Here is a 25,547-nt window from a genome sequence, read left to right as displayed (position 1 = left end):
GCAGCCGTGCCCTTGGGCGGCAGCATGCGGCAAGGGCCCGGCCCGAGCCCTGCGGGGCCAGCAGGGCGTGTGGCCACAGGGCTGGCAGCGCCGCTGGCAGGCAGCTGTGCCGCTGGCGCCGTGACAGGCTCTGTGTTCTCAGGGATGGCCGGGCGGCACCTCAGGGGCCACAAGCCACAGCTCCGGCACATCTGTCAGGCTGAGTGAGGGAGAGGGCTGCCAGCCCCGGCTGCCGGGGGGAGCTGCAATCCCTGCCCCGGTGCCGAGGGCTCTGCTCCCTGTGTGGAGCAGGGCTGGGGTGGCCAGAGCACACGCTCTGATTTCAGGCCCTCGTGGGGCAATAGTGTCCAGTAGCTTCAGACCGATCCCCTTGCTCCCTGCTCCCTCCTGGACATGGCCAGAGCCGGCTGGCATGGCCCTGGCACAGGGGTCTCCTCGGGTCACCGCAGATCTGGGATCTGACCGTGGCTCCATTACCCTCTCTCGCAGCCCTTGAAGACAAGGCAGAGGACATCAGCCTTTCCACCAGAAGCCTGGCTCTCGAAACGGCCTTTGTCCTCCAGGCTGTGAAGAGAGCTCCAGGCTTCATCTTGCAGAAGCTGCAAGATAATTCTGCAGGGCATGCAAGAAATGGCATTGTCTCAGGGGCCACAGCTGGCTGTGCTGCTGGAGGTCTAAGGAGAGCTGATTTGAGAGGCACTCTGTCTGCTGGGGCCATGTGAGCCAGGGGGGATATTTGTATTCTTTCAGATTGTTTTATACCTTCTTTTTTGTTCTTCTTTAGAAATTTAAATATAGAATGTGTTCTAATAGCCAGACTCCCAGGAGCTTTCTTTGGTGACTAGCGTCTGCAGGGCACGGGGGAAGAGGGGAAAACGGGTCCTTGTGGCAAGCAAGCTGCCAGGTGTGCAGGGGGGAAGGGAAATGGCCAGAAGCCCCTTGGCCTTTGGTGGTTCTGCTGACGCCTTTCAGCTGAGGACAGGGCAGCTGGGCAGGGGCTGGAGCTGTGGGGATTCCTGCCAGACTGGTGCCTGGAGATGGCCACAAGCCCTCCTGCCCAGCCAGGCAACACCACCTGTGTCCTCCTGCCCGTGTGCTGCTGTCTGGATTGCTGAGGGCTCCGAGGTGCCTCTCGATCCGGCTCCTCTGGAGCTCCCTCGGGGCTGTGCTGCTGCCAGGCAGGTTGGCTGGGCTGGGGCAGACCCTGAGGGGATGACGGGGCAGTGGCAGGCTGTGAAGGGATGAGGTGCTGCAGAGGCCCTGACGGGGCAAGGCGATGGGAAGGCAGGAGGGCCCTGTGGGAGGGAGTGGGTGGCAGGAGACTCCGAGGGGACAGGAGGCCCCTGGGGGGCTGGGCTGGTGGGAAGCCCTGAGGAATTGGGTGTCAGAGGCCATAAGCAGCCCCCAGGCTGCTGCCTTGTTCCTGACAGCCGGCTGCTCTGGTGCTTGCCCAGAGAATCTCCCAGGCCTGGGGCAGAAGCCCTGGAGGCTGGGCCTCAGCAGGAGTGTGGGGACACTGCTGAGGTGCCCAGACTGCACTGGCTGGGCACAAGGAGGGCAAGGGGCCCTGCCAGGGCACAGTCACTGGGTGCTGCCAGGGCAGTGGGCAGAGCAGGGCTGGCAGGCAGCCCGGGCCCCTGCGGCTGCCCAGGCCATGGTGCTGAGGATGAGGCCCTCCTGACAGAGAGCTCTGGGCCCGCAGAGCTTCTGCCTCCATGGCAGGGGCAGCGATGTCTCCTCGAGCAGGGCTGCTGAGTCGCTGCTGCCAAAGTGGCTCTGGAAGCCACAGAAACAGCACCAGAGCACACAGGAACAGCAGCACCCTGAACACCGGCACCTGCCCAGCGAGGCGTCTGCACCAGCCGCCATGCCAAAATGGGGGATACTGTGGGCAGCACTGCACATGGTTTAGCAGAAGGCTTCAGCAGGATCAGTCACAAGGGCTTTCTCTTGGCTTGCCAGCCTCACAGCAATGCTGGGCAGCTACAGCTACAACCTGTGCCTCTGACTGACTACAATGGATGTGCTCGTGGGCAGAGTTGCCTTCCACAGGCAGGCATCCCAAGGCAGTGGCATTGATGCCATCATGAGAGGGACACAAGGCTGCTCTGCAGCTGCCGTCCCCCTACTTCATTCAGGCACCTACAAAACACATGCATGAACTTCCAAAGCAAATCGTGGACTGGCTTGGAATAAAGGAAGCAGCAGCAGGCACTGAAGAAAAGCAGGCACTTGAGGCCGACATTCAGGGCTGGAGGGAAGCACTTTGGTATCTGCTGAGGACATGACCCGCTTCACGAGCTCAGGCTTTCCTGCTAGACGATCCTGCTTTGCTCCTGCTGGAAGCCATTTCCTACCAATGCATGGCCTTCCATTGTTCCTCAATGGCTCAAGTCTGGTGAACCTGTGGGCAACAAGTCTGTCCTGTGTGAGTGTGACAGCAGAAAAGAGCAGGACATGGCTGCTTCCAGCACTTGTCATGGCCACTCCTTCAGGGGGCTGGCACCATCATCAGAGACACAGAACAGCTTCTCCTCCCAGAGTTATCCCTATCCTCTGCATTTCCCCACGTGTCTGCCTTGATGTTCACTGGGGACCTCCCTGTTTATGGCCTCCATTGCCATGGTCAGCCGGCAGCCAGTTGTGTTTGCACGTCAGCTGCCACAGGAAGACACACAGCAAGTGGAGGGTTGAATAGCAGAGGCTGGGCCAATTCTTTTTCTTTCAGAGTGCAAGAAAGACAGAAAAGCACAAGGAAACCTGACAGTGTTTTGGTGGAGTCTCTTTGTCCTGTGAAATTCAGAAGCTGTTGGTGTTTCTGTGCTACTGCTAAGCCCTTCCATGAAAAAATCATTCCAGGAAGGAACAACATCATCTGGCACATACCAAGTGTTGGCACCAGTTCCTCCAGGTGCTCCTACCAAGATCCCTGTAGGATGGAGCACAGCCCCTAATGCACGTTGGCCTTGGCTGCCCTCTAGCAGAGAAGCCCTCTCGAGGCACAGGTCTCTGGGGCAGGAGATGGGCACCAGCACTGCCAGGGCTCGGGGGGACTCTGCTTCAGTGGGGACTCTGGCACACCTGCTGATGACAGTGCTCCCCGGGCCCCAGGGCTCAGAGCAGCATTCGTGCCCTGGCCCACACCTTCCTCGTCTGTGTCACACAGCCACGCTTAGCACCAGTGTCACTGTGTCCTGTTCAGACTATGTCTCTGCCTTTCAGAGTCACTTTGCATTGGCATGTGGGACACTAAGATGTCATACATTGTGTCCAAAGTTTCTGTGAGACCCCAGTGGAACCAAACCCCCGCCCCTCTGTTCAGCTCTGAGGGGTGCAGATGTGGGTGCTGTTGGGAAAAGTATTGTTATGAATACATATTAGAATTGTGTTTTTGCAAATATTAAGATGGATTCTGTATGTATGCTAGAGTAACTTTGCTATAAGAATACAGGGCTTTTTTCTGTTAACTAAACCTAGACATAGTAGTGAAATAGCTGATATAGGATGCTTGTGTTAAATGGCCTGCTTGGTTGGGGTAGCATTCAATGAATGTATGATGGAGACCCCTGCTGCTGACATGCCAATTATCCGCTCCCACCGTCTGTAGAAAAAATGGACCAAAGCCCAAAGAGGAGGTGATAACAAGGGCAGACTAAAACCACAGCCACAAAATGCACATGCTCTGAAAAGGTGGCCCTGAGGAGGAGCCATGCTAAACAATTCTTGGAACAAATAAATTAGTTTGGGGACAAGTTTAAATATACGTATATGTTTATGAACATGCAGTAGGCTGATGCAATACAAAGGGTATGTAAACGATATCTTTGAAATGGCAGATGTGCTGTTGGCTGACTGCCAAGAACCCAGCTGCAAAACCTTTGCTTTATTTTCTTGGTCTCTTATTGTCCTTTCTTCAAATTTAAATTTTTACAGGAGAGTGAACCTCGTTTTTCACAATGGGGATGTGTAAAATGGGGCTTGGAGTGCTCAAATGCCTCATGAAAGCAACAAAAAGAACCCAACCACCACATTCCCCTCATGCCTGGGCTGGGGGTCCAGCAGCTCAAGTAGAAGAGTCCTCCAGGAGCTCAGGGGAGCAGCAGCCCTTGTGCTGATGCACAGCCTGTGGAGAAAAGGGTTGGTGGCCCAAATGTGTGCTTTGGAAAGCAGAGCTGGGTTCCTAAATCCCATTGGAAGTCTCTGTAACAGACCTGTGGTGGCTGAGGGATGGTCATGGAAAGGGTTTGCCAGCCTTGAACTGGACTTGTTGATCTTCTGAGCTCTGTTGTGTCTGGGAGCCTGTTCCTTTCCCCTTGCCCAAGGGCAGAGTGTTGCTGAGGGCTGGAGTTGGAGGCTGTGTGTGCCCCAAGAGCCGGTACCGTGGGGCTGCAGGTGCTCCTGGCAGCGTGGGCTTGTCTGAGCCGGGCCTTGTGCCTCTTTCAGGTGTCCCTGCTGCAGTCACAGCTGGCCCGAGACCGACAGCACCAGCAGAACTACACTGAGAGCTGTGCAAGGACCAGGCTGGAGCTGTGACACCTTCACCAGGAGCTGTCCTGCTCCTTTGCAGCTGTGCTGAAGGAGCCCAAAGCTGCTCTTGTGAAGCAGAGACTTGAAGCTGCATTGGTCTCTGAATCTTAACTTGGCAGTGACATCCTTGGGCCATCTGTCTCTGGAGAGACAGGTCTTACAGAAGGCAGGTGCAGCTCTTCTCTTCCACGCAGGATTTGTGCCCTGCTCAGAAGCCAATTCCTGTCAACTGGGGCACAAAAATCCTCCCTAGTACACAGATGAATACTGTGGAAGATGAGGGCAAAAAATACCTGCCAAAGCTTCTGCAAGCAGACCCATTTGGTTCTTGAAGATCTGTTCCTAGTGAGGAATCTGTGATGTAAACAGCAAGGCTTTTCATCTGCCTACAAGACCTAGTGATATATTGCCAAACAGAGAGTAGAGATAAAAAATGCACTTGTGGTTGTCTCAGTGTTCTTAATCTTTTCTATGAGCCTTAAACACTGGCATTTCTCTGTTGAAATTTGAAAAGCCCCTGAAACACCATTTTTCCTCCGCATCTGGCTGTTCTAAAGGAAAAGCTTGACTTCCCATGAATATCTGTAAGCACCAAGAGCCTTTTTGGGCTTTTTCTTCCATGTGCCCTTTGTCAGGGAAGACAGAAGAATTCCCGTGACTCAGGAACTAAGAGCATCCCTAAAGAGCCTGCAGGCCTTGAGAATGCTGAGCCTTCAAAACTGTCTGGAGCAGCAACTTTGAACTCCTGTTATGAGCCAGGTCCCTGCCCAGCAGCCCAGGAGGGCTCTGGGGACCCAGGGGAGGCAGGGCCAGTGCCAGGACCAGCAGAGAGCTGGGATGGGGGGAGAGCCAGGGAGGGCCCCTCCAACAGCCCCTGGAATGCTGCTCTTGGGACCATCACAAAAGCCATGGAATGTTGGGGCTTGCATCCTGGCAGCCATCACAAAGGCCATGGAATGTTGGGGCTTGCATCCTGGCAACAAGCAGCAGCTCCTGGCTATTGGGGTTTGGACCCTGGAGCTGTCAACAGCTCGTGAATTTTGGGGCTTGGACCTTGCAAAGGCCAACGGCACTTTGATATTGTGCTATTGACCCTGCAAAGGCCAAGAACCTTTGAATATTGGTGTTTACATCTTGCAAAGGCCAAGGGCCTTTGGTCACTGGGGTTTAGACCCTAGAAAGGCCAAGGGCCTTTGGATATCGGGGTTTGAACCCTGCAAAGGCCAAGGGCCTTTGGATCTTGGGGTTTGAACCCTGCCAAGGCCAAGGGCCTTTGGTCACTGGGGTTTAAGCCCTGCCAAGACCAAGGGCCTTTGGTCACTGGTATTTTCTCGCTTCTTGTGGAAGGGGCAGATGGAGACCCGGCGGGTGAGTGAGAAAGCCACTGCTCTCCTTGTGCCAAGGCCAGCAGGGGCCTGGGTGGGCCTGGGCTGTGCCTCGGGGAACAGTTCCCTTTGGCAATAGCAAGGGATTAACGGTTGGCTGTTGCAGAGCTGGCAGCAGCTTTGGTGCTTGCCCTGGGGACAGCCCTGGGAGGGAATAGGGGGCTCCTGGCCATCCCAGAGCACAGCCACATCTCCTCCTCTGTCCTTGTCCCACTGGAGGCCACAGGCACAAACAAGAGAGCAGTTTTCATTGCCTTCCCCTCACCCAAATTACAGTGTGTCCTCAGCACTTCCCAGAGTCAAGAATGGGTTTCTCCCAGACATCTCCCAGTGGCGCAGAGGAGGCCACAAGGATGACAGGAAGATGCTCCAAGGGCTGGAGCGCGTTTGCCAAGGGAAACGGATGCAAGAGTTGGGGTTGTCCAGGCTGGAGAAGGTTCCAGGGTGACCTTAGAGCCCCTTGCAATGCATGAAAGGGCTGCAAGTGAGCTGGAGAGGGAATTAAGCCAGGGGCTTGCAGGGACAGGAGAAGGATTCTAAGCAAGACAGCTCAGGGATGGATGGGATGTTGGGAGGGAATTCTGCCCTCTGAGGGTGCTGAGGCCCTGGCACAGGCTGCCCAGAGAAGCTGTGGCTGCTCCTGGATCCCTGGGAGTGTTCATGGCCAGGTTGGATTGGGCTCTGGGCAACTCCCCTTCTGGTGTTCTTACAAGTAAAGAGACACCTTCCAGCATGTTTGTTTGTGCTGCTGTCAAAGTACTGGGCTGAAGATATTGCCAAGGAGGGGAGGAAGAGCTCAGCTGGAATTGCTGTGCTCTGGGATAGGCTGGGAAGCACTTAGAGGCAACTGCCTGAGGGGCAGCCATGCAGTCTGAGTGTGCTCTTCCCTGTGCCCTTGCAGGGAGCTCGAGGGCTTTCTCACCAGGGACGTTCCTCCAGAGCCCCTGAGGTGAGTAAAGTGCTGAGCTGGCTGGCATTTGGAAACTGCTTCTCCATGAATGGACACTGGCTCTTGTGGGATCAGAAGAGGCATCTCAGTGCTACTTTGCAAGAGGAACAGAATACCTGACTAACAGCTGGATGTGGGCTTTCAGGTGCTGGTAGACAACCGTGACAGCATGGCCAATTCCAACATCTGCACCGACAATCCTGGGAACATCCTCTCAACTCAGACATCCACTGACAAACAGCATCCCTGTCAATTGGTTCGGGAAGCTACAGAGAATTGTGTGCGCATGTGGCAACAATTTGATCAAATGGAGGAGAGTACCCAGAGGATCAGAGGCCAATACCAGCTCATAGACACTCTGCTAGAAGAAATCAGAAGGTGAGCATTTCCTCCTCCCCCTCCTGTGTTCCAGAGGCAATCTGCTTCCAGGTCTGGGAGGTCAGAGGTGTCCTAGGTGAAGAAATCACCTGCCTACCATGTGTAGGCCTCAGTGTGGCCCTTGAGCCTCATCCTGTCTGGGTTTTTCATGCTCTACTGTGACTCCCTAGGCTGTCTGGGAGATGCAGAGCCATGTTGAAATAGAAGACTCCTTCTTCTCACTGTCTTGCTTCCCTGAATTCTGTTCTTTGTGCACCCCTGCCCAGCCCCTGCTTCTCACTGAAGGAAGGCAAATTCCTGCCTTCCTTTCCCTTTGTCCCTGGAGGATTTCCTTGGGAGGGAAAGAGCAAGGTCTTCCTTAGCCCACTGCTCCCAGCTCCATCCTGGAGTGCTGAGAATGGCATTGCTGACTCTTCAGGCCTCTTGGTTCTTCTGACTGAGCCTTGTCTCTGCAGTGACTGTGCAAACCTTGAGAAGTCCAGGGAAATGCTGCTGCAATGCACTGGAATCCCGGAGCCAGGAGCCTTGCGTCTGCACCAGCAGAACACCAAACAGCGGAAGGAAGCGTCAGCCCAGGAGGAAAAGGCAGAGCAGCAGGACTGGATGGAGGTTGGTTTTGGAAATGACACTGGTTTTCCCTTGGAAACTTCTCTTGCTCCTTCTTGTGCAGTGGAGGACTTGGCTGCACTCAAGGGAGAAGAGCCATCATTGCAGAGCCAGCTGGAAGTCAAGAGGCAGACGTTGGAGGACTTGCAGCTTCAGAGGGATCTGCTGGAGCAAGAGGGATGATGTTAGCACGGCTCTGAACACCTTATTGCTAGGCAGCTCCTGTGAGAGTGGGAGTTGCGGCAGCCAGATCAGCCCAGATGCTGTTCCTGGCAGTAGAAGACAGGCACACTGCTGTGCACACCTGGCTCAAGATGGCACACGCATTCCTCAGCCAGGGATATGCATGTTCATCAGCAAAGTGTTGCATGATTTGGCAAATTGTCTTGCTTTGGGCAGCCACAGAGCCTCTAATACAGGGAAGAGAGCAGGGGAAGGGTCTGGAGCACAGATGTGACCAGGAGTGACTGAGGGAGCTGGTGGGCTCAGCCTGGAGAAAAGGAGGCTCAGGGGGCACCTTCTTGCTCTCTACAACTCCCTGTGACAGGAAGCTGCAGTGAGGTGAGGGTCAGGCTCTGCTTCCAGGGAACAAGGGCCAGGAGAAGGGGAAAGAGCCCCAAGCTGTGCCAGAGCAGGTTTGGATTGGGTGTTACAGGATAGCTGCAAGAGAAGGCTTTGTTTCTGATGGTCTCTGTCAGGCAGTCTCAGGTCTGGGCAATGTGGTAGGTGTGGCAAATGAACAGCAGAGGTTGTGCTTTGGCCACATCAGCCAGACGTCCATCAGTCACTAAATGTCTGCCCAGCACAAGAGCTGTTTCCCTTCCAAGCATCCTCTCCTTGCAGAGTTGCTTTGAATATGCTTGGAGGTGGGTTTTGTTCCTGAAAGAGGAAATGCTGCATATTCTCCCTTCACTCACAAACGAAAATTGTCTTCCCCAGTCTCCCTGAAAATGTCCATCACTGAAATAGATCCAGAGGGAAATTTTGTTAGCCAAGTGGCAGTTGTGGAAGATGTTTTTGTAAGAAAACATGGAGTTTGGAATAGGGATGTTTGTTGGGAAGGAGCAGTCTGGGCCCAGGCAAGGCAGCAGGGCCTGACACAGCACTTCCAAGGTAACAGTGCCAGGGGCTTCTGGCAGCCCAGGCTATCAGAGCTGCATAGGGCAGATGCTGTGAAACTTGGAGCCCAGAGCACAGGTGCTCCTTGTCCTCTGGCTGCCTGCGAGGTGGCGCTGGCTGGCTCTGCACAGGGCTCCCGAGGAAGGGCTCCAGCTGTACCTTGTCCCACTTGCAGGTTTCCCAGGAGGAAGAGCCATCGAGCTGGTCTCTGGAGCAGCTGAGCTGGGAATCCTCTGACCAAGGGCACGCAGCAACCCAGGCATGCAGAGAGGAGGAGCTGCTGGGCCAGAAGGCTGAGCTTGAGGGCCGACTGGCAGCCACAGAGTGGCTCCGACAAGACCTTTCCAGGCAGCTGGCAGAGACCAGGTAAAGGCAGGAGCTGAGAATATGGATGAGTTCTCAAGACGAAAAAAGCCACAATGTTAAGGTTATTTTCCTGACGATTAAAGCCAGCAAAGCTCTTGTGAGCCTTGGGCTCCTCTTTGTGCTGCTGAGCAACTCCTGTGGGAAGTCAAAAGCAATCCACCGAGCCCTGAACTGAGCAGTAGTTAAACCATGCAGATGCGGAGTGAAACCTCAAGTTTCTCTTAGATTTGGCTGGTTCTTCTGGGCATTCTGGGCATCCCTTGTTCCTTTCTGAGTAGCTTGACATGATCCTGATCTTCAGAACTGAAGCTTCACCTTCAGCATTCCAGGCCCTTCCCTTGGCACGCTGGGAGTAGCACGCTGCCATTCAGGGTGAAGCCAGAGGCTCCTGCTGAAAATCTTGAGCCATTTCTGCTTCCCAGCGCACTCTTGAGAAGTGTGGGACAGGACCTGGAGCTGGTTAGAGAACAGCAGGGAAAGCTCTTTGGAATTCTCAACAGCTTCTGGGGATTCTTGCTGATTGTTGATGGGTAGCCAGCTGCCAAACCGGCCAAGGTCCCTTTGGATGGTCCCTCTCACTCTGTCAGGAAGGACAAGTCCCTTGGGCTACTGCCTGCTTGGCCAGCAACACTAAAATAAAGGCAGCAGGTCTACTCCATGACCTTGCAGGAGTTGAAACTGCAATCTCTGCATTCAGCAAGTTGTCATTCAGACAATGATATTTGCTGATTTTTTACAAGTGCTGCCATGACCATGAGATTTTACTGTGTCTGAAAAGTAGTTCTGAAGCCTCTTAAATACCGGGTGTCTGGAAGATGATGTGCCTTCATATCCATTATCAAGAGCAGTAAAAAGTCAGGATTCAGCCAGGACAAGAGTCTGTTGTGTCCCCCAGCAGAGCAGCTTGGAAGTGCTGATGGGAGAAGGGCTGTGAGCAGGGGCTGGGCTTTTGCTCGTCGCTCCAGCCTGTTTGGGCACAGCTAGCCAGTGTCATAGGTCAGGAACAGCAACGGAAGGTTTGGCTGTGGAGGCCAAGTTGGGCTGGGCAGTCTGTGCTGTGCCAGGCCATAAGGGAGGCCTGGGCAGTCCCTCAGAGGGCCCTGCTCTCTCTTGAAATGGCACAGATGTGCCTTCTCTGGACCAGTTTCCAGGTGACCCATTTTCCATACTCAGGTGTGGGGATCTTGAGCCACATCATACTGGAACCTCCAGCTATGGGCTTCTGGAGCAAGCAACTCATGTCCCTCCGTATTTGCAACTTGCAGGTCAGCAAAGGAGAGCCTGGAATCCAGGCTGTTTGCTGCTCAGCAGCAGATAGCTCAGCTGGAGATCTCCAGGAACCATCTGGAGGCTCATATGCTCACAGTCACACAGGACAAAGAGGTGATAGAAGGTGAGAACCTCGTGTGCTTCATTTGTGGTGCTGCTCATGCCTAGAGAAGCTAAGCACCTTGTAAATCCACCTCTGTCCACAGAGCATCTTAGGAGTGGTGGGGCTGGAGGCACTGAAGGGGCCTGAGGTCAGTAAAGTCAGTAAAGACTCTGACTCTTGCTGTTGGTCTTTGCAGGACAAGTGAAATGCCTGCAAGGTGAGCTGGAAGCAGAGAGAGCTCTCAGGAAGCAGGAACAGGAAGACACAGCTCAAGAACTCCTGCAGGCACAGCAGCAGCATCACAAAAGCCTCAGGCCTCAGGGAACAGCTCAGCAAGTGGAAATAAAGAAGCTCCTGGAAGACCTGGTAGGGGCCAATTTTCTTCTGAATTGACCAAGCCAGCCCTGTGGGTTGGTGTAGCACAAGCAGAGGCTGAGGGTGTGAAAGGGCAGCAGTTCTCTGGCAGAGGCCTCCCACTGCTGGTCCAGACAGCAGAGGCAGCAGCTTGGACTTGGAGGTGCGTGAAGGCCCCCGGGATGGTGCTGGGACAGTAAATGCAGCCACAGCTTCAGTGAGGGTGTAAGAGCAGTTCCAGAGCAGGTTGGGCAGTGCCCACCCAAAGCGTGGCAGCCCAGGGCAGGATCATCCCCGAGTCCCACCTGCCACTGAGCAGATGCCAACGTGGAGCAGATGCCAACAGTGCTGCTGGCTGCAGGCGTGGGAACTCAGTTCCTTTCTTGCTGTGCTTCCATGGTGGCCAGAGGGATTGGCTTTGGGCTGGAAGCCATGGACAGGCCCATTGTCCCTGCTCGTCCAGTCCTTGTGGCTGGGGCATCAGGGAGGGGAAGGTGACACCGCCTTTTCTGAGTGCTTGGACTCAATGCTTGGACTCAATGCTTGGCAAGGTCTTTGCCAACAGAAGAGATTCCACAAGTCTGTGATTCTTGCACCTGCTGAGCCTCCTTTTGAATCCCCTGACTGGACACGGTTTCTGGAGTACAGAAAGCCATCGCTGTTGTCTTTTCCAGCTGGGGATTGTGGGAGAGATGAAGCTTCACATTTTTCAGCAAGGAGCTTGCCTGGGACTTCATCTTGCAAATTTTTCCTCTCCTCCTCAGGCAGGTGAACGTGAAAGGCACCGTGCAGAGATGCAGGAGATGCTGGAGCAATGGGAAAAAGAGAAGGCAGAGAGAAAGAGGGAGCACAAGGAGGTGCTGTTGGAGATGAGACAGAAAGTAGCTACCTTGCTGGCTCAACAAGAAGAATTAATGAGATTTGAAAATGCCAAGCGAGAGGTAATGATTGTGAGAGGAGAACTGGTGTGATTTTTTGCAAGGCTGGAGCTGTGGGAGATGGCAGGATATGGGGCTGTGTGGAGCATGGCCTCCGTGTCTTTTACATTGAATTAGGGGAGGTGCAAGCTGAACAGGGCTGTCTTTGGCACCAGGAATGAGCCCTCTCTTAGGAAGCCAGGCAGAGACATCAGCTGTCAGCTGAGATTTTTGTGCTGCTCTTGTGCTCTGTTGTTTTAAGATGCACCTCAGGGTATCTCCAGTGTTCTCTTTCTGCTCCCCTTTTGGTGTGTGCTGGTAGGTGTTCCTAGCCTAAGTGAGTTTGGAGGACTTTTCTTTTGTGGGCACGGGGTGGGCGCAGCAGGAGCAGTGACAAGAGCAAAATCTTTTTAAAGACTTGCCTGGGGTATATCTGAACAGTAACCCAGAGATGTCTTCTGGGCTGTGTGTTAAGTCACTTCCTGGGAAGCTGTGTCTCCCCCAGGGCAGGCAGTGGCCCAGGGCAGCAGCAGCCAAGTGCTCTGAGGGCACGTGAGCCCATCCGCCTTTGCCCCTTGCCACACGGGTGTTGCAGGAGAAGTGTGAAGCCCTCTGCTCTTTCCTTCTGTGCAGGTCCTGCTGGAAGAGCAGAAGGAGAAGAGTGCTTTATCAGAGGCACTGCTCCAAACTCAGGGAGAGCTCAGCCGAGCCCGCCAGCAGGTCCAGCAGCTCAGGCAGGAGGTGCAAGAGCAGCAAGAGAAGGGGCAGCTAAGTGTGAGTAGCCAGGCAACGGAGGGCAGGGCAGTGATAAGGGCACAAAAGGCAGCTCCTGGGACTGAGGAGCCAAGGGCTGCCCCAGGCCCTGGGAGCACAGCTCCTGGTAGGCTGCAGAGCTCAGCACCGGGAAGGAAGGGTTGCAGGGGAAGCAGAGCTGGGTAGAGAAGCCAAAAGAAGCAGCAGAAAGAATGGGATTTTGAGGCAGCAAGTGGAAAGAGCTGAGCCTGAGGGCAAATCCCAGGAAGTTGCTCTGCATTTTGTTGCCAGACCATCAAGGCAAATCTGCAAGCTGAGCTGCAGGAAGCTCACAGAGAAGTCCAGGCAGCACAGAGGAGGCACAAGCAAGAGCTGCAAGGCCTCAAAGAGGAAATTAATCTGCTCCTTGAGCAGAGGGAGGCTCTACAAAAGCAGGTGAGTGAAGGAGCAGTGGCACTGCAGTCATGCAGTGAGGGGTCTGTGGCCTTCTTGCTTTTCCACGGCGGAGCAGCGGCTGCAGGGGGGAGCCCTGGGGCTGTCTCGTGCTCTAGGGGCTCCATGGCAGCTGCTCTGAAGGACACTCAGGGCTCTGCTGAATGTCAGCTGCTGCTCTGGACAGCTGGGCTCGTCCTCTGCCCTGTTGGCCAGCAACCATCAGCATGGATTCCTGCTGGCCTCTTCTTGCTAGCCTTGGTTTGGCAGGTGCTTTTTCCGGTGCCCTTGGTGGTGGGCCACTTAGAGACTGAAACAAGTTGGCCATATCCTTTGTGAATCTGGGGCTCTCAGGACAGAGAGAAATGCAGAGTTGTCCTTTACCTTTGCTCACAGCCTGTGCTGTGGCTGACAGTGACAAGCTGTGCCCGTGGCCTCTGACTGCTTTGTTCTGTTTGACTGGAGGTGGCAGAGTTGACATCGCAGCTGGCAGCCTGCCGAGAGTGCCAGGAAAAGACTGTGCAGAGAGCCCAGCAAGATGTGAGGGAGGCCCAGCAAGAGTCCAGGCAGAAGCTCTCGGAGGTTGAGCATGTCCAGAAGCTGCTGGAGGAGGCAGAACATCAGAAGAAGGAGCTGCAAGCACATCTGCAGTACTTGGAGAGGGAAAGGAGTCGATGGGAAGAAGTGGCACAGCAGAATTCAGAATTGCAGACTTCCGTCAATGCCCTAGAGAGGGAAAAAGCCAGGTAAATGGAAGCCTGTGGGACTCTGGATTGTAGTGAATGGATTCCCTCTTTTCCATCTTTGCACCTGTCAGGGGCTCTGGCAGCATTTCCCAAGTGGCAGATTCTGAACTCTCAGTGCAGTCACGTCCCATTACCTGGATGTTGTCTTTCATTTTATTTTTTTCTAAGCGTTCCGTTACAGTTTTTCTGAAGACAAAGGCTTTTGGGGTAGCCCTTTCCCTCTAGGGGTATTGTGTTATATAGGTGGGTGTGTTGACACTGCCCGAGCTGCATTGGAAGGAATTGGATGCATTCATCAGCTCAACCTTGGGTCCTGTAACTTGAAGCCTTTGGGATCTGGATCAGCCTGGCATCTGATGCTGTTTCTGGGCAGAACCATCTTAAGGCCCTGATTGCTGATCTAGGCCAGACTGCCCTCGGAGGCAGCCCAGAAACAAGAATGTCTCTGCTGCATCATTCCTCATCAAATGTGCCCCGGTGCCTGGAGGGAGTCAAGCAGGGTCCCTGCCACCGTGCACAGTCCCAGGCATTTCTGACTGTGCAAAGAATGCAAGAAACAGGAGCAAGGTATGGGGGGCTCCTCCAGCTGATCAAGTCCTGCCTGGCTTCAGTGCCACAAGATTCTTCTTCCAAGAAGAAGACAAAGGAAAGGCAGGCTGCTCCTTCTTGCCTGGAACCTTCTGCATCTTCCATCAGGTTGTGCTCCAAGCCTCTGTTGCCACTTTGGCTTTTCTTTCTCCAGCTGAAAGCAGGATGGGTGCTGGTAAATCTTAGGGAACTTGCCAGAGATCCCCTGGCTGTAGGGTGCTGCTCCTCCTACGTGGATGTGTAAGATGGGGGAAGGAAATGTCTCTTCCATGCTGACCAAAGCTCCCTGCCTTGGAGCCTGGTTAGTCAGAAGAAAATTGTTGCTCTCCCCTAATGTCTTCATTGCAAGACTTTGTTAGGTTTGTATTCACATTGCCATCTCAATAGGAAGGTAGGGCATGTAGGCAGGAACTGCCTGTTCTTTCTGGGGCAAAAGTAGAGTAGGCACATGCTGGGCTGGGAGTGCAGGGGAAACAAACAGCCAAGATGTTTAGACAAACCTCATCAGAGAGAGCAGTTTTTCTCTGAGGTGCTGCAAGTCCTAAGAGGTTCTAAAATGTGATGTCATATAGTAATGAGTTGCTTGCTTCCCTTCTAGGCTGATTCTGACTCTGGAGGAAAAGAACCTGTGCCTTAGAAGACTGGAGGAACAGAACTTGGTGCTGAAAAATTCCGTATCTCAGTGTCAATCTGCTCTTCAGGAGACAGAGCAGCTCTATTCTGAGCATAGAAGAGAATTGATGGCGCTCAACACCCGGGTAAGCTGCGCACTGGCATCCACTTCTCCAGGGACACACAGCAGCACCTTTGCCTTGGAGGCCCCAACCCCTTTCCCCTCCCAGCAGCATCCACAGCTGCCCTGTTCTGCCCGGGGCTGCTGCTGCACCCTGAGGCCAAGGCTGGATCTGCTGTCTGCTGCAGAAGATCTCCCCCATCCTCTCCTGGGTCCCATCAGGAGATCTGGCAGGAGAAGCAGCAGCAGACTCCTCTGGAGCTTCTCTGTCCCTCTCTTAGCAGTGTTGTCCCACACAGAGTTGGTGCCTGTGCCGGACTCTGAGCAATGTGGGGACACAGCCGTGGCTGTGGCAGGCTGGGCAGGGCACTTCCAGCACAGCCAGTTCAGAGCTGCAGCCCAAGGATGCCCATTGCCTCCCTTTCCCTGTTTTGTCTCCATTGGTCTCCATTGCAATCCTTGCTTCTGTGCCATCAGTTCTTGGCTTGAAGAAATTTCTCCTTTGTTGTTCACCCTACTGGCCACGCAATGGCCTCAGGCGCAGCCCTGTCCCTGAGGCTCTGTGCATCCATCTTCCAGGCCTGGGCCGTGCTGGAGGCAGTGAGGGAGAAGGCAGCTTGCCAAGAATCTCGAGAGAAGCAGCTGGCAACTGAGGAGTCTGAGCTGTGTGTGAGGCTCCAGAGCTCTGAGGAAAGAGCAGAGGCCATGGCAACACAGTGTAAGGCCATGGAGCTGGAGCTGAGGAAGACACGGGCTGAGAGAGACAATCTCAGGGCTCGCAATCAGGAACTGCTGAAACAGCTGGAGCAATGTGAGCAAGGTACAGCTTCTCCTCTCCTACCCACTGCCCCATGCTGTCTCACCCCTGGGGATCTCTCAATCCCATGCAGAGGAAAACCGCACTGCCCTGAAATGGCAGAGAGGGAGAAAAACAACCAGCAGGAGATTTATCCATCCAAGTGCCAGTGAAAGCTTTCTCTTGAGAAAGATGCTGTGGCTGGCAGTGCCATCTGGCTGTGCTGGGGCTGATCCCGTGCACAGCTGGTGCCTTTCAGGTGCCGTGTCTGTGCTGAGGAGCTGTAGCTGATGCCTCAGCTCCATTGCCCCAATCTCCAGGCCCTGCCAGAGCCTCCAGGCTATTGGCCTCTCTGGAGCAGGGCTGCACAGGCATCCCCTCTCCTTTGTCTCTCTTGGGTTGCTCACTCCGCTATTCCTCTGAACCCTGCCCCTTTATTCCTGCTTTTTTCTCTGGGGGGAAGTTTCCTTCATTTCTGTCAGCTTTGGAGCCTTTGTGGGCTTAAAGCCTGGCAAACACAGGCCGCTAGAGAAGACAGTGCTGTTGTCTCTGCAGGATGCACATCAGTTTGCCTTTGCTTTGCTTGCCCCCTTCTCCTCTCCCCTTCCCTGCTGCAGAGTGGGTGCAGGCAGAAGCCATGAACATCTCTCGCCAAATTCTCCTGGACAAAGAGGCCACGGAAAGGCAGGAAGAGGCTGTGACTCTTCGTCAGGAGGTGGCATCTCTGAAGAAGAAATTGGAAAACCTGGAGAAGGAAAGGAAGGATGTGCTGGTGAGATTGGCAGATGCCACAAAGGGCCCCTTCCTGGCTATGTTTGGACCTTGTGTTAGTAGTTCTAAGGAGTACTTTTTCCTTTTTAAAACTTCTAATTGCATCCTTCTGAATAAGGAGGAAAAGATGTGGTAGTCATGGCAAATGCAGTTAATGCTGAGGGTGCTACATTTCCTCCATGCTGGGCTTCTGTGCCCAAGAAGCTTTAGTTCTCAATGTCCTCACTGTCTCTGTTGACATTGCATGGTTTGGGGAATTGCTGGTGTCCAAACCCATGTTTGGATTTCTAAATATCTGGAAAGAGCGGGGAGAGTCCCAGGTTTGCTGTTGATAGAGAGGTGTTTGGCCTTGGCCATCTGAGAGCAGCCAGTGGGGAGAGAAGAGAGGAAAGCCAAGTGCTGATCCACATCAGGACGTGTGCCTGCAAGGGCACAACTCGTCCTGAGTGGCAGCAGTGAATGACAGACTGATGTGGCCATTGCTGCTCCCAGAGAGGGCAGTGGGGCTCTCGGGGATGGAGCCATGGAAACTCTGCACAGGAGAGGTGGAAAACCACTCCTGTCAGCCCAGCCCCGGGGAAGGAAAGGATGGGGCTGTTTGCTCTTCCCTTCCTCCCTGATGGAGAGCACATCCTCCTGGCACTGCCTGAATCCTGCTTAGTGTGGACTTGAAATCCTGGCTGCAGTTCTGGCAGCTCCTCCCCAAAGGAGCACTGGAGTGGAGCTGCAAGAGGTCAGGGAAGGGCAGAAAGGAAGCTGGGACGAGCTGAGCCAGCTGGGAAAGATGCAACATCACCAGGGGGCCCAGCAAAGGTCTGCAGCATCTCGAGGGGCAGAGAGTGACAAAGGCAGCCTGTGCCTGCCCCTGCAGCAGGAGTCCAGATCTGGTATGAAAAGCAAATTCAGAGAGGGAATGAGTGACCCTTTTTCTCCCTCTTTTGGCAACATGAACAGGAATTGTACCAGCAGCACATGAGATATCTGGAAAAGGAGAATGAAATGCCTGCACCAGAGATGCCAGATGATAAGGAAAATACTCAAGACTTGGCAGTGGAGAGGGAAGACCTGCAAGAGGAGTCGGAGCATGGGGCTGCTGCTTTGAAGAAATTAAGGGACAACACTCAAGTACTGAGTGCTGCACTGAACAAGAGTGAAATTGCCAAAGGGGCTCTGAAGAAACACTTGGACATCCTGAAAGGAAAGATCCAGGCAGGCAGAGGCATTGGCTTTCAGTCCAGTCCAGTGTCCCTGAATTATTCCAGTGGTGTTTCCCATGAAGAGGTGGGTCTCTGTCCCTGTCACTGCAGGCCTGCTTGGGTAAAGCAGCCCGGGCTGCAGCATGCAGCCTTGTCTGTCTGCCTGGCTCCAGCCAGAGACCACTGACTGCCTGATTGTTTCCTGGCATGCCTGGAATGATCAATCCAGCTCTGGAGCTTGCTGTTCAAATCAGCTCCAGGCCAAAAGCTGTGGCATGGGGAGCTGCTTCCCCTGTGCCAGTGCTAGGGGAGGCAACCCATGGGGGTTTGGATTGGATGTGGGAAGTAATGGAGCAGGTGATTGGAGTGATGGACTAAAGTGAGTTGAGTTTTGGATCAATGGCTGAAAATCAGTTACACTCCTGGTGCTCAGAGTAAATTGTATTTGCAACTATGGAAGAGGCAGTGTTTTTGGGTGACAACACAGAGTTTGGAGTAGGGATGTTAGTTGGGAAAGAGCAGTCTGGGCCCAGGCAAGGCAGCAGGGCCTAACACAGCACTTCCAAGGTAACAGTGCCAGGGGCTTCTGGCAGCCCAGGCTATCAGAGCTGCATAGGGCAGATGCTGTGAAACTTGGAGCCCAGAGCACAGGTGCTCCTTGTCCTCTGGCTGCCTGCGAGGTGGCGCTGGCTGGCTCTGCACAGGGCTCCCGAGGAAGGGCTCCAGCTGTACCTTGTCCCACTTGCAGGTTTCCCAGGAGGAGGATTCATCAAGCTGGTCTCTGGAGCAGCTGAGCTGGGAATCCTCTGACCAAGGGCACGCAGCAGCCCAGGCATGCAGAGAGGAGGAGCTGCTGGGCCAGAAGGCTGAGCTTGAGGGCCGACTGGCAGCCACAGAGTGGCTCCGACAAGATCTTTCCAGGCAGCTGGCAGAGACCAGGTAAAGGCAGGAGCTGAGCCTTTTCAGATGTTTTTACATGCCGTGGACAGAATATGGAAGAATCTCAAGAAGAAAAAAGCCACAATTTGAAGGTTATTTTTGGGCCACCTAAAGCCAGCAAAGCTCTTGTGAGCCTTGGGCTCCTCTTTGTGCTGCTGAGCAACTCCTGTGGGAAGTCAAAAGCAATCCACCCAGCCCTGAATTGAGTAGTAGTTAAACCATGCAGATGCGGAGTGAAACCTCAAGTTTCTCTTGGCTTTGGCTGCTTCTTCTGGGCATTCTGGGCATCCCTTGTTCCTTTCTGAGTAGCTTGACATGATCCTGATCTTCAGAACTGAAGCTTCACCTTCAGCATTCCAGGCCCTTCCCTTGGCACGCTGGGAGTAGCACGCTGCCATTCAGGGTGAAGCCAGAGGCTCCTGCTGAAAATCTTGAGCCATTTCTGCTTCCCAGCGCACTCTTGAGAAGTGTGGGACAGGACCTGGAGCTGGTTAGAGAACAGCAGGGAAAGCTCTTTGGAATTCTCAACAGCCTCTGGGGATTCTTGCTGATTGTTGATGGGCAGCCAGCTGCCAAACCGGCCAAGGTCCCTTTGGATGGTCCCTCTCACTCTGTCAGGAAGGACAAGTCCCTTGGGCTACTGCCTGCTTGGCCAGCAACACTAAAATAAAGGCAGCAGATCTACTCCATGACCTTGCAGGAGTTGAAACTGCAATCTCTGCATTCAGCAAGTTGTCATTGAGACAAAGAGATGTTCTGATATTTTGCAAGTGCTGCCATGACCATGAGATTTTACTGTGTCTGAAAAGTAGTTCTGAAGCCTCTTAAATACCGGGTGTCTGGAAGATGATGTGCCTTCATGTCCATTATCAAGAGCATTAAAGAGTCAGGATTCAGCCAGGACAAGATTCTGTTGTGTCCCCCAGCAGAGCAGCTTGGAATTGCTGATGGGAGAAGGGCTGTGAGCAGGGGCTGGGCTTTTGCTCGTCGCTCCAGCCTGTTTGGGCACAGCTAGCCAGTGTCATAGGTCAGGAACAGCAACGGAAGGTTTGGCTGTGGAGGCCAAGTTGGGCTGGGCAGTCTGTGCTGTGCCAGGCCATAAGGGAGGCCTGGGCAGTCCCTCAGAGGGTCCTGCTCTCTCTTGAAATGGCACAGATGTGCCTTCTCTGGACCAGTTTCCAGGTGACCCATTTTCCATACTCAGGTGTGGGGATCTTGAGCCACGTCATCCTGGAATATCCAGCTGTGGCTGTCTGGAGCAAGCAACTCATGTCTCTCCATATTTGCAACTTGCAGATCAGCAAAGGAGAGCCTGGAATCCAGGCTGCTTGCTGCTCAGCAGCAGATAGCTCAGCTGGAGATCTCCAGGAACCATCTGGAGGCTCAGGTGCTCATAGTCACACAGGACAAAGAGGTGATAGAAGGTAAAAACCTCGTGTGCTTCATTTGTGGTGCTGCTCATGCCTAGAGAAGCTAAGCACCTTGTAAATCCACCTCTGTCCACAGAGCATCTTAGGAGTGGTGGGGCTGGAGGCACTGAAGGGGCCTGAGGTCAGTAAAGTCAGTAAAGACTCTGACTCTTGCTGTTGGTCTTTGCAGGACAAGTGAAATGCCTGCAAGGTGAGCTGGAAGCAGAGAGAGCTCTCAGGAAGGAGGAACAGGAAGACACAGCTCAAGAACTCCTGCAGGCACAGCAGCAGCATCACAAAAGCCTCAGGCCTCAGGGAACAGCTCAGCAAGTGGAAATAAAGAAGCTCCTGGAAGACCTGGTAGGGGCCAATTTTCTTCTGAATTGACCAAGCCAGCCCTGTGGGTTGGTGTAGCACAAGCAGAGGCTGAGGGTGTGAAAGGGCAGCAGTTCTCTGGCAGAGGCCTCCCACTGCTGGTCCAGACAGCAGAGGCAGCAGCTCGGACTTGGAGGTGCGTGAAGGCCCCCGGGATGGTGCTGGGACAGTAAATGCAGCCACAGCTTCAGTGAGGGTGTAAGAGCAGTTCCAGAGCAGGTTGGGCAGTGCCCACCCAAAGCGTGGCAGCCCAGGGCAGGATCATCCCCGAGTCCCACCTGCCACTGAGCAGATGCCAACGTGGAGCAGATGCCAACAGTGCTGCTGGCTGCAGGCGTGGGAACTCAGTTCCTTTCTTGCTGTGCTTCCATGGTGGGCAGAGGGATTGGCTTTGGGCTGGAAGCCATGGACAGGCCCATTGTCCCTGCTCGTCCAGTCCTTGTGGCTGGGGCATCAGGGAGGGGAAGGTGACACCGCCTTTTCTGAGTGCTTGGACTCAATGCTTGGACTCAGTGCTTGGCAAGGTCTTTGCCAACAGAAGAGATTCCACAAGTCTGTGATTCTTGCACCTGCTGAGCCTCCTTTTGAATCCCCTGACAGGACACGGTTTCTGGAGTACAGAAAGCCATCGCTGTTGTCTTTTCCAGCTGGGGATTGTGGGAGAGATGAAGCTTCACATTTTTCAGCAAGGAGCTTGCCTGGGACTTCATCTTGCAAATTTTTCCTCTCCTCCTCAGGCAGGTGAACGTGAAAGGCACCGTGCAGAGATGCAGGAGATGCTGGAGCAATGGGAAAAAGAGAAGGCAGAGAGAAAGAGGGAGCACAAGGAGGTGCTGTTGGAGATGAGACAGAAAGTAGCTACCTTGCTGGCTCAACAAGAAGAATTAATGAGATTTGAAAATGCCAAGCGAGAGGTAATGATTGTGAGAAGAGAACTGGTGTGATTTTTTGCAAGGCAGGAGCTGTGGGAGATGGCAGGATATGGGGCTGTGTGGAGCATGGCCTCCGTGTCTTTTACATTGAATTAGGGGAGGTGCAAGCTGAACAGGGCTGTCTTTGGCACCAGGAATGAGCCCTCTCTTAGGAAGCCAGGCAGAGACATCAGCTGTCAGCTGAGATTTTTGTGCTGCTCTTGTGCTCTGTTGTTTTAAGATGCACCTCAGGGTATCTTCAGTGTTCTCTTTCTGTTCCCCTTTTGGTGTGTGCTGGTAGGTGTTCCTAGCCTAAGTAAGTTTGGAGGACTTTTCTTTTGTGGGCACGGGGAGGGCGCAGCAGGAGCAGTGACAAGTGCAAAATCTTTTTAAAGACTTGCCTGGGGTATATCTGAACAGTAACCCAGAGATGTCTTCTGGGCTGTGTGTTAAGTCACTTCCTGGGAAGCTGTGTCTCCCCCAGGGCAGGCAGTGGCCCAGGGCAGCAGCAGCCAAGTGCTCTGAGGGCACGTGAGCCCATCCGCCTTTGCCCCTTGCCACACGGGTGTTGCAGGAGAAGTGTGAAGCCCTCTGCTCTTTCCTTCTGTGCAGGTCCTGCTGGAAGAGCAGAAGGAGAAGAGTGCTTTATCAGAGGCACTGCTCCAAACTCAGGGAGAGCTCAGCCGAGCCCGCCAGCAGGTCCAGCAGCTCAGGCAGGAGGTGCAAGAGCAGCAAGAGAAGGGGCAGCTAAGTGTGAGTAGCCAGGCAACGGAGGGCAGGGCAGTGATAAGGGCACAAAAGGCAGCTCCTGGGACTGAGGAGCCAAGGGCTGCCCCAGGCCCTGGGAGCACAGCTCCTGGTAGGCTGCAGAGCTCAGCCCCGGGAAGGAAGGGTTGCAGGGGAAGCAGAGCTGGGTAGAGAAGCCAAAAGAAGCAGCTGAAAGAATGGGATTTTGAGGCAGCAAGTGGAAAGAGCTGAGCCTGAGGGCAAATCCCAGGAAGTTGCTCTGCATTTTGTTGCCAGACCATCAAGGCAAATCTGGAAGCTGAGCTGCAGGAAGCTCGCAGTGAAGTCCAGGCAGCAGAGAGGAGGCACAAGGAAGAGCTGCAAGGCCTCAAAGAGGAAATTAATCTGCTCCTTGAGCAGAGGGAGGCTCTACAAAAGCAGGTGAGTGAAGGAGCAGTGGCACTGCAGTCATGCAGTGAGGGGTCTGTGGCCTTCTTGCTTTTCCACGGCGGAGCAGCGGCTGCAGGGGGGAGCCCTGGGGCTGTCTCGTGCTCTAGGGGCTCCATGGCAGCTGCTCTGAAGGACACTCAGGGCTCTGCTGAATGTCAGCTGCTGCTCTGGACAGCTGGGCTCGTCCTCTGCCCTGTTGGCCAGCAACCATCAGCATGGATTCCTGCTGGCCTCTTCTTGCTAGCCTTGGTTTGGCAGGTGCTTTTTCCGGTGCCCTTGGTGGTGGGCCACTTAGAGACTGAAACAAGTTGGCCATATCCTTTGTGAATCTGGGGCTCTCAGGACAGAGAGAAATGCAGAGTTGTCCTTTACCTTTGCTCACAGCCTGTGCTGTGGCTGACAGTGACAAGCTGTGGCCGTGGCCTCTGACTGCTTTGTTCTGTTTGACTGGAGGTGGCAGAGTTGACATCTCAGCTGGCAGCCTGCCGAGAGTGCCAGGAAAAGACTGTGCAGAGAGCCCAGCAAGATGTGAGGGAGGCCCAGCAAGAGTCCAGGCAGAAGCTCTCGGAGGTTGAGCATGTCCAGAAGCTGCTGGAGGAGGCAGAACATCAGAAGAAGGAGCTGCAAGCACATCTGCAGTACTTGGAGAGGGAAAGGAGTCGATGGGAAGAAGTGGCACAGCAGAATTCAGAATTGCAGATTTCCATCAATGCCCTAGAGAGGGAAAAAGCCAGGTAAATGGAAGCCTGTGGGACTCTGGATTGTAGTGAATGGATTCCCTCTTTTCCATCTTTGCACCTGCCAGGGGCTCTGGCAGCATTTCCCAAGTGGCAGATTCTGAACTCTCAGTGCAGACACGTCCCATTACCTGGATGTTGTCTTTCATTTTATTTTTTTCTAAGCGTTCCGTTACAGTTTTTCTGAAGACAAAGGCTTTTGGGGTAGCCCTTTCCCTCTAGGGGTATTGTGTTATATAGGTGGGTGTGTTGACACTGCCCGAGCTGCATTGGAAAGAATTGGATGCATTCATCAGCTCAACCTTGGGTCCTGTAACTTGAAGCCTTTGGGATCTGGATCAGCCTGGCATCTGATGCTGTTTCTGGGCAGAACCATCTTAAGGCCCTGATTGCTGATCTAGGCCAGACTGCCCTCGGAGGCAGCCCAGAAACAAGAATGTCTCTGCTGCATCATTCCTCATCAAATGTGCCCCGGTGCCTGGAGGGAGTCAAGCAGGGTCCCTGCCACCCTACACAGTCCCAGGCATTTCTGACTGTGCAAAGAATGCAAGAAACAGGAGCAAGGTATGGGGGGCTCCTCCAGCTGATCAAGTCCTGCCTGGCTTCAGTGCCACAAGATTCTTCTTCCAAGAAGAAGACAAAGGAAAGGCAGGCTGCTCCTTCTTGCCTGGAACCTTCTGCATCTTCCATCAGGTTGTGCTCCAAGCCTCTGTTGCCACTTTGGCTTTTCTTTCTCCAGCTGAAAGTAGGATGGGTGCTGGTAAATCTTAGGGAACTTGCCAGAGATCCCCTGGCTGTAGGGTGCTGCTCCTCCTACGTGGATGTGTAAGATGGGGGAAGGAAATGTCTCTTCCATGCTGACCAAAGCTCCCTGCCTTGGAGCCTGGTTAGTGAGAAGAAAATTGTTGCTCTCCCCTAATGTCTTCATTGCAAGACTTTGTTAGGTTTGTATTCACATTGCCATCTCAATAGGAAGGTAGGGCATGTAGGCAGGAACTGCCTGTTCTTTCAGGGACAAAAGTAGAGTAGGCACATGCTGGGCTGGGACTGCAGGGGAAACAAACAGCCAAGATGTTTAGACAAACCTCATCAGAGAGAGCAGTTTTTCTCTGAGGTGCTGCAAGTCCTAAGAGGTTCTAAAATGTGATGTCATATAGTAATGAGTTGCTTGCTTCCCTTCTAGGCTGATTCTGACTCTGGAGGAAAAGAACCTGTGCCTTAGAAGACTGGAAGAACAGAACTTGGTGCTGAAAAATTCCGTATCTCAGTGTCAATCTGTTCTTCAGGAGACAGAGCAGCTCTATTCTGAGCATAGAAGAGAATTGATGGCGCTCAACACCCGGGTAAGCTGCGCACTGGCATCCACTTCTCCAGGGACACACAGCAGCACCTTTGCCTTGGAGGCCCCAACCCCTTTCCCCTCCCAGCAGCATCCACAGCTGCCCTGTTCTGCCCAGGGCTGCTGCTGCACCCTGAGGCCAAGGCTGGATCTGCTGTCTGCTGCAGAAGATCTCCCCCATCCTCTCCTGGGTCCCATCAGGAAATGTGGCAGGAGAAGCAGCAGCAGACTCCTCTGGAGCTTCTCTGTCCCTCTCTTAGCAGTGTTGTCCCACACAGAGTTGGTGCCTGTGCCGGGCACTGAGCAATGTGGGGACACAGCCGTGGCTGTGGCAGGCTGGGCAGGGCACTTCCAGCACAGCCAGTTCAGAGCTGCAGCCCAAGGATGCCCATTGCCTCCCTTTCCCTGTTTTGTCTCCATTGGTCTCCATTGCAATCCTTGCTTCTGTGCCATCAGTTCTTGGCTTGAAGAAATTTCTCCTTTGTTGTTCACCCTACTGGCCACGCAATGGCCTCAGGCGCAGCCCTGTCCCTGAGGCTCTGTGCATCCATCTTCCAGGCCTGGGCCGTGCTGGAGGCAGTGAGGGAGAAGGCAGCTTGCCAAGAATCTCGAGAGAAGCAGCTGGCAACTGAGGAGTCTGAGCTGTGTGTGAGGCTCCAGAGCTCTGAGGAAA

General features: G+C 54.0%; 2 protein-coding genes across 2 annotated transcripts; both read left to right on the top strand.

The window, feature by feature from the left end:
• The first annotated feature begins 5,480 nt into the window (after positions 1–5,480).
• On the top strand, positions 5,481–25,342 carry LOC135282290 (centrosome-associated protein CEP250-like). The gene is made up of 13 exons (XM_064391920.1): positions 5,481–5,895; positions 6,814–6,861; positions 7,007–7,239; positions 7,695–7,848; positions 18,737–18,927; positions 20,224–20,351; positions 20,527–20,696; positions 21,449–21,625; positions 22,235–22,375; positions 22,646–22,789; positions 23,252–23,532; positions 24,719–24,878; positions 25,331–25,342. The coding sequence occupies exons 1-13, from the start codon at positions 5,881–5,883 to the stop codon at positions 25,340–25,342; spliced, it is 1,854 nt and encodes a 617-aa protein (XP_064247990.1). The 5' UTR covers positions 5,481–5,880.
• On the top strand, positions 8,796–15,714 carry LOC135282281 (centrosome-associated protein CEP250-like). Its single transcript, XM_064391911.1, has 10 exons — positions 8,796–8,864; positions 9,140–9,330; positions 10,596–10,723; positions 10,899–11,068; positions 11,821–11,997; positions 12,607–12,747; positions 13,018–13,161; positions 13,624–13,904; positions 15,091–15,250; positions 15,703–15,714. Exons 1-10 carry the CDS (start codon positions 8,796–8,798, stop codon positions 15,712–15,714), a joined length of 1,473 nt encoding a protein of 490 aa, XP_064247981.1.
• Positions 25,343–25,547: the final 205 nt, after the last annotated feature.

Source organism: Passer domesticus, chromosome 16 (assembly GCF_036417665.1).
Source record: "Passer domesticus isolate bPasDom1 chromosome 16, bPasDom1.hap1, whole genome shotgun sequence".
NCBI classification, from domain to species: domain Eukaryota; kingdom Metazoa; phylum Chordata; class Aves; order Passeriformes; family Passeridae; genus Passer; species Passer domesticus.
Note: the sequence above shows the minus strand (reverse complement) of the source record. Positions and strands in the feature narration are given on the sequence as shown.